Source organism: Lichenostomus cassidix, unplaced genomic scaffold, assembly GCF_008360975.1.
Source record: "Lichenostomus cassidix isolate B80296 unplaced genomic scaffold, HeHo_3.0 HiC_scaffold_65, whole genome shotgun sequence".
Classification (NCBI taxonomy): Eukaryota; Metazoa; Chordata; class Aves; order Passeriformes; family Meliphagidae; genus Lichenostomus; species Lichenostomus cassidix.
The window spans coordinates 3438-10848 of NW_028148082.1; the positions used below are offsets into that span (position 1 = coordinate 3438).

The window sequence follows — 7411 nt, forward strand, 5'->3', positions numbered from 1 at the left end:
ACTGAGGAGTCTCGGTCCCTGAATTTCCCTTCTTCCCGGAATTATCTTTCTGTTTAGATTTGACCCGTTTCCGTTTGTTCCCAGATTTGGGCTGTTTTTTATCCTGATCAGCGGGTCCCTGATCTGAGGACAAAAATGCAGCCAAGGCAACTTTTCCCTGATTTTCGGACTGCACCCTGGCACAAGCTCGCATCATCTCCTGCACAGAAGGATCCCCCGGTAGGGTATTGATGATCCTTCTACATTCGTCATTGGCATTGTCCCTTGCTAAGTGTTTCATCAAGATCTGTCTCGTGGACGGATCATCAACCTGCTTTTCCAAGGCTGCTGCCAGCTTCTCAAGAAATGACATGTAAAGTTCAGATTGCCCCTGCCGTATCTGCGTATACCGTGTTTGTGGGGCAACTACCTCAATTGTTTTCAAAATGGCTCCCATACCGAGCTGTTGGGCTTGCTCCAGGATCCAAGGATCCCAGGCAGCTTGAACGTTGGGGTTGGAGAAAGGTCCCTTACCCATGAGGACATCAACCCCAACCATGCGCCTAGGGTCCTCGGCAGGCAAAGACACATTTTTCCGCAGCTGATCCTCGACCAGCGCTTTCCAATTGTCTTCAAAGGCACTGTATTGTACGGGGTGAAACAGCACCTGAGCCAGATACATAATATCAAATGGAGCAAGCAAATCACTATTTATCATTCTAAGAACTTGCATCACTGCCGGAGAAGACACCCCGAATGTCGCGACCTTGGTCGCCAGGTCATTTGTCACGCGCCAGGCGATGGTGGAATGGCTGTTCCTTGTGTCCATAGCATCTGGGCCAGGCACATACACTGGAAAAGCCTGAGCGAACCCCTGAGGGAAGCCATCACCATCCGAACCTGCCACAGCAGATTCGCACCCCTCCTTCTGTTTGGGGAATCCAATCTTCTCTAGAAGTTCCCAGTCCCCAGCCTCCAGTGCACCCTGCTTCACCGATTCCCAGAACTGCAGGGGGTCGCGCGGGCGAAAAACCCCCATGCCGTTACGGCGTCTCCAGGGGTTCGACAGAGCCCAATGCCCTTTCTTTCTCGTCGCCCGCGCGAGCCTCCGCCCAGGAGGAAGAAAACTCTCCTCATCACCGTCCGAGTCGTCGGAGCAGGGCTTGCAATCAGCACTCCCCATCACAAAGGACGGCGAGCGGCCGGAGGCAGCGTCCCCGCCAAGAAACTGCGCGGTGACCAGGACGGGGAAGGGGCAGGAAGACGGCGGCGCCACTGGCACGACGACGGGCGCGCCGGCCACGCCCGCCGGCACAGCGCCAGCACGCTGCGCCAGGGCCTCACTTGCCACAGAACCCGACAGGGGAACCGGCACCCGCCCGGGGCCAAAGCAGCCCCTTGCCGCTGGCACCAAGCCGGCCGTCGGGCCGCCAGGAAGTCCAGACCCCACTCGGAAACCCGGGGGACGGACTCCCTGGGCAGCCCCACACGGACCGTGGGGCCTGCACGAACAGACCTCCATCCGCTGCCGAATCTCAGCCACTTCGGCCAGCAAATCATGGAAAAACGAAAGCGGAGGAAAAACCATCGCGCCCGGCACGGACGCGACGTCCGCCGAGCCGCAGGGAAGCCGGGTCGGCCCCGCACCCGCGGGAGCGCCAATCAAAGCCCCCGCGGCGGAAGCACCGCTCGCCGGCGGCTTCCCCTCCGGCCCCACGACCGCCCCGGGGAGTGACCCCGACTGCCGGGCCCCGGCCGCAGCCGGCGGCTGAGCCGGCGCCTGCTCACACGACCCCGACGCCACGGGACCGGCCGCACCCGCGGCCACCGCGGCCCGGGGCTGCGCCGCCGGCGCGCCGGGCGGGCTCGGCAAAACGCCGGCCTCTCCCGAGCCGGCCGCCGCCCGCGCGGAAACCCCCGCGCCGGCCGAGACCACCGGCAAATCCGGAGCCGGAACCTCCGCAGCCGCAAGCGGCTGGCCCGCAGCCAAGGCGAGCAGCCGGGACTCCCGGCCCTCCGCAGCACTCCCCACCCCCACCCTACCAGCCCCCGCCGCACATCCCGGCTGCCCATGGGGGAGGGGCAGCCCGGCGCCATTCCGCAGGGGAGGGGGGGTGTTCTGAAGCTGCGCACATCGCGGCGGCAGAGGCGGGGGGACCTGCGCGGCGGCCGTGTCAGAGCCGGCCCGCGATCCACCATCCCCCCGGAACCCGGCCAGCTGCTCCGTCGGGTGGACATAAGTGCGCTTCGGTAGATCAGCTGGAGAAACAAACTGAGGCCTCGCGGCCGCATCCGCCGCCAGGGACGGGACGTCAGAATCCGTCTGGGTCGGCGCGTCCTTCACACACCGCCCCACGGCCGAGAGCAGGGGCTCCACGCCCGCGCAAGCCGAGAGCTGCGAGTCATAGAACGCCTGCCCTTCCAACGCGTCCCAAATGTCTCTCCAAACCTCATGGAAGCGGACCGTAGAACGATCACCCCGCATCCACTCCATGACCAAAGCGCGGCCGACCACAAACCAAAAATCACAGTCCAGCGCCACATCCCAAACGGCCCGGGACACGTGGCCCGCGACCCATTCCAACAAGGCCCGAGCGACCCGCGGCGACTGATCGGACGCAGGGTCATCCTCAGAGACCTCCAAAAAGGCCCGCAAGAGCCCATCGGCAGGAATGGGGGGGTCCATGTCCGCATCAGAATCAGCCATGCCTCAGGGCAGGCGGGGTGGGGGTCGGGCCCGGGGGCAAGACTGCCGCGTACCTGCAATCGAACGCAGTACACGTCGGTGGTCACCAGATGTCGCTGTTGAGCAGCTAGCAGAGTAATGAATGCATCGGTTCTCAGCGGCAAGAAGGAATGACCTTTATTGTTTTGATTTCATCACATTTATAGAGTTCTCAAAAGTCACCCAGATTGGTCAGTCAGAAGCTTTCCCCCAGGCCTGATTGGCCAGGCCTGCACTGTCCAAGTTCTGGGACACTGTTCCAAAACATCCAAACTTTATCTTTATTTACAAAAACACAAGAAAACTTCCCATGGGAAAAACTGTGCTAGCCACAGGTTCATACTGTGTGAGTGTCTGGAACCACACTGGGGGCAACTGGTACCATACTTGGAGTGACTGGGATCCTAGTCGGATCGTTCTAGTAGTAAAAGGAATTGACTGGGACCATTGGAGGTGTGACTGGAATCGTACTGGGAGTGGTTGTGATCATACGGGACTCACACTGGGAGTGACTGGAAAGCACTAGGATCATATTGGGGGACAGGAATCATACTGGGATCATTCTGGGAGTGACTGGAACCGTGCAGATGACTGGGAGCAATGGGAACCACACTGGGAGTGACTGGGATCATAGCGGTACGATTACTGGGACCGTATCGGGACCACACGGGGACGATAAGTGGGACAGAGCTGGGAGCGGCACGGCGCGGGGTGCCCGGGGGCCCGCGGGGGGGCGGGGTCATGCGGATTTCTGGTAATGAGAGCGCGGCCGCCGCGGTACCATCGAGTCGCGCAGCCTGGCGGCGCAGAGCGGTCGCGCTCCCCGATGGGCGCGCGGGGCAATGCGGGAGGAAGTGACGTCACGAGCGGCGCGGCGCGGCGGGAGGTTTGAACCGCGCGGCGTCTCGGTCTCGCCATGCCCCGCCCCAAGCCCACCCCCCGACGGCGCGCCCCTCCGCCATCGCCCCGGCCGCGGGCACGCAGTGAGTGCGGGGCGCGGGACTCCCCTTATAGACATCACCGATGGACCTCCCACCTCGAGCCCCCTTATAGACCACTGCTATGGACCCCACTGGAGAGCTTTCCTTATCGACCCTCACCCCATGATTCCTTCCGCCGCCCCCAGCCTGTGCCCTATACACCCTGTACTCCTCCATCACCTGCAGTCACCCCACACTCCCTGTCCCCTGTAACCCCCTACACCCTGTTCCCGATAACTCCCCCAAACTCCCTGTCCTCTGTAGCTCCCCTATATATCGGCCATTCCCTCTAGCCCCCTATAGATCCCTCAGACCCTCATGCCCCCCAGAACTCGCAGATCCCTTAACACCCCACAGCTTCCCCCTGTCCCCCCGGCCCCTATAGCCCCCTATAGATTCCCAGTAGCCCCCTGTGTCCTCCCAGACTCTATAGATCCCCTATAGCCCTCACAGACGTCCATCCAATGCCCCCCCAGGGCGCCGTCCGGGTCAGCGGGCGCTGCAGGAGATCCGCAAGTACCAGAGCAGCACCCGCCTGCTGCTGCGCGTCGCCCCCTTCGCCCGCCTGGTGAGAACCCCCACATCCCAAAATGAACACCTCTGCACCCCAAAATCCCCAGACACCCCAATTTCCCCCACAGAACCTCCCCAGCATCCCCCATGGACTCCCATATTCCCCTTGGACCCCCCAAATCCTCTCAGATATCCATAAAATCTACTTTGGGACCCCCAAATCCTTCCAGGATGCCCCTAAATCCACCCCAGGACCTCCAACATTCTCTGGGATCTCCCAAATCTGTCTGGATCCCCTCTCCTGGGATCCCCAAATCAACCCTGGGGACCCTGCAACCTTCCCTAGAGCTTTCAAATCCACCCTGGGACCCTTCAACTCCCCACAGGACTTCCCCAAGTACCCACTGGGACCCCTCAATCCCTAGGACCCCTTCAAATCCAACCCCAAATCCACCCTGGGACCCCTGAAATACAACCTGGAGCCCTCCAACCTCCCCTTAGACTGCCTCCTCCCCCAAACACTCCCTGGGACCCCACAACCCCCTTGAGCCTGCCAAATCCACCCTCCCAAATCCCACTCAGGACCCCCGTTAACACCCAACGGGACCCTCTAACCACCTGCAGAAGCCCCAGGTTTCCCCCCAGAACCCCAAGTCACCCTCTGGGGCCCCTCAGGACCACCCCATACCCCCATCCCCATGACATGGTGGTCCTGTCCTCCCCCAGCATCCTTGTGTGTCCTCCAGTGTCACTGTATCCTTCTGGGCGTCCATGTGTCCCACCACCTTCAGGGGCTGCATGGATTGGGTGTTCCCTGTGTGCCTCCTCCTGTGGTGGCACTGTCCCCCGTGGCCCATCGGGGTGCCCCCGTGTTCCCAGGGTGGGACCATGTCTCTGTCCCCCAATGCAGGGTGTCCCCAGAAGAGTGTCCCCCATGTTCCCATGCCAGAGGGTGTCCCCAAGATGTTCTCAGAGTGATGCTTCCTCCCTGCCCCTGACCCAGGGTTTCTGTAGGGTTTCCCCATCATGGTGTTCCTACATCCCCGCTTCCCAGGGGATGTTCCTGTCCTCAGTGCTTCTGTCATTGGGGTGTCCCCAAAGTGTCTCCAGGGTGACAACCTGGGATGTTCCCAGGGCAGTGTCTTGATGTTTGCAGGGTGTTGCCAGGGTGGTGGCCCCAGCCCAGGGTGCCCCCATGTTCCCCATATTTCCTCCGTGTTGTCCTGATATTCCCCCACTCCCTGTGACCCCAATGATGCCATCTGACCCTCTCCCCATCCCCTCCCTGCCCCAGGTGCGGGAGCTCTGCCTGCTCTTCACCCGGGGGGTCGATTACCGCTGGCAGCACATGGCCCTGCTGGCGCTGCAGGAGGTGGGGGTTGGGGGGGCCCAGGCGTGGTTGAGGGGGTCCCAGAGGGGCTGGAGGGGTCCAATGGATAATGCGGGGGTGTCCAGGGGGGCTGTGGGGAACCCCATGGGTGCTGGGAAGCTTTTGGTGGGGATTGGGGGGGTTCTGTGGGTGCTCTGGGGGGGGTCACGGGGTGCTGTGGGTGTCTCTGGAGGGCTGGGGAGGTCCAGGAAGGTCTCTATTGGTGCTTGGGTGGGGCTGAGAGGTTTGCTGGGGGAGTCTGATGGGCCCTGAGGGGGAGAGTCTAGGAGGGTCTCCATGGGTGGGGGGTCTATGGGCTCTCAGGCAGGGTTCCATGGATGTTGAGAGGGTCTCTGCAGGACCTCTGGGTGCTGGTTGGGTCCCTTGTCCCCATGGTCTGTCAGGAAATGGGGGGGGGTGGGGTGGTCACTGGGTGTTGGTCCCCCCTCACACACTTAGAAGCACAGGGTATTTCAGCCTCCCCAGTCCCCTGTGGGTGTGTTTGGAGGGTCCCTGCCCCCTGGGGGTGTGTTTTGAGGGGTCACTGCCCCTGGGAGGAGCTGTGGGGGTTTGGACGTGCTGGGGGGTTTTTGGGGACCCCCTCTTAGGTTTTGGGGTGCAGGCAGCAGAGGCCTTTGCTGTGCGGCTGCTGGAGGACGCATACCTGTGCTCGCTGCATGCCCGCCGAGTCACCCTGTTCCCCAAGGATCTGCAGCTGGCCCGGCGCCTGCGGGGGCTTGAGGGGGGGGGCATCTGAAAGAGGACCCCCCCTGAGCCCCTGCACAAAGACTCACCCGCCAGGACCTCTGTACCAGGACCCCCACCCTGGGGCTCCCTCCTGACAATCTCACATCCCTAATTTTACCGGGGTTCCTACGGGACCATCATGCTGTGACCCCCCCATGGAGTCCCCCACATCAGGACTGCCGCAAGGATCCTCTCCAGACCTCGCACCCCAGAGCCTCCCCCAAGGGACCTCCCATGGGACCCTCACCCTGGGGCCCTGTCCTGACATGCCTAATCTGATCTGGGATGACTCACTCCACAGACTCCCCCCTATTGGACCCTCACCTCAGGATCCCCAACAACCCCTCCAGGGAACCATCCCAGGGTGGAGCTCCCCTTCCTTACTCCAGCACCCCTCAGATTATTGATGTCTGCTACTCATGATCCCCCTGTAACCCCCTCACCAGAATACCACCCCCAGGGGAACCTACCCACGACCTCAGCCCTATTGGGGACCCTCCGAGTTCCACTGCACATCAGTAAATGAATAAATCTGACCCCTAAGTGCTGTTGCCCAGGGGGGTGGAGGGGATTTGCGGGTGAGGCACTCCAGCGGGGAACTCTGGAGGGGAGGAGAACCTGCAGGGAGGGGAGCCTCCCCTCCAGTGTATTTTGGGTGAGGGCACCTGGGATGGGGGCCAGGGAGGTCTTGGGCCCTAAGGGCTCCCATTTTTGGGGGGGGGGGTGTGCTTAGGGGGTTCACTTTATGAGCGGGTCAGGGCTTTAGGGGGCAGGGCTTAGGGGTGGTTTGATAGTGTGTAGGGCTGCCTGTGGGGAGTGGGGCTTAGAAGCCCCCCATTAATAGTGGAGCGGTCGGTGAGGGCAAGGCTCTGGAGATGCCCCCACCATGGGTGGCGTTCTGGGGGGGGCTTCAACAGGCTCACCTCTATGGGGCGGGGCTTAGGGCCATTCGTAGGGGGGCGGGGCTTGCAGGGAGTTCTGGGTGCTCCCAGGCTGCTGTTCCCGCTGCTGCCGCTCGGGGCGCTGTTGAGCGGGGGAGGGGCGGGCCCCGCTGCACCGGCAGGGGGCGCTGCAGGGACCCCAGAAGGGACCCCCACC

The 7411-nt window shown here is 62.4% G+C and overlaps 1 protein-coding gene across 1 annotated transcript; it reads left to right on the top strand.

Annotated features, from left to right (window-relative positions):
* The first annotated feature begins 3614 nt into the window (after nt 1-3614).
* On the top strand, nt 3615-6856 carry CENPA (centromere protein A). The gene is made up of 4 exons (XM_085048652.1): nt 3615-3687; nt 4161-4252; nt 5492-5569; nt 6189-6856. Exons 1-4 carry the CDS (start codon nt 3621-3623, stop codon nt 6321-6323), a joined length of 372 nt encoding a protein of 123 aa, XP_084904778.1. The 5' UTR covers nt 3615-3620; the 3' UTR covers nt 6324-6856.
* The last annotated feature ends 555 nt before the right edge of the window (nt 6857-7411 follow it).

What these genes read in the sequence shown, in the direction of transcription:
- CENPA (XM_085048652.1), top strand. Translation starts at nt 3,621, where the DNA reads ATGCCCCGCCCCAAGCCCACCCCCCGACGGCGCGCCCCTCCGCCATCG. An exon ending in GCCCCGGCCGCGGGCACGCA is followed by an intron (nt 3,688 to 4,160) that starts GTGAGTGCGGGG and finishes ATGCCCCCCCAG; the next exon opens with GGCGCCGTCCGGGTCAGCGG. An exon ending in TCGCCCCCTTCGCCCGCCTG is followed by an intron (nt 4,253 to 5,491) that starts GTGAGAACCCCC and finishes TCCCTGCCCCAG; the next exon opens with GTGCGGGAGCTCTGCCTGCT.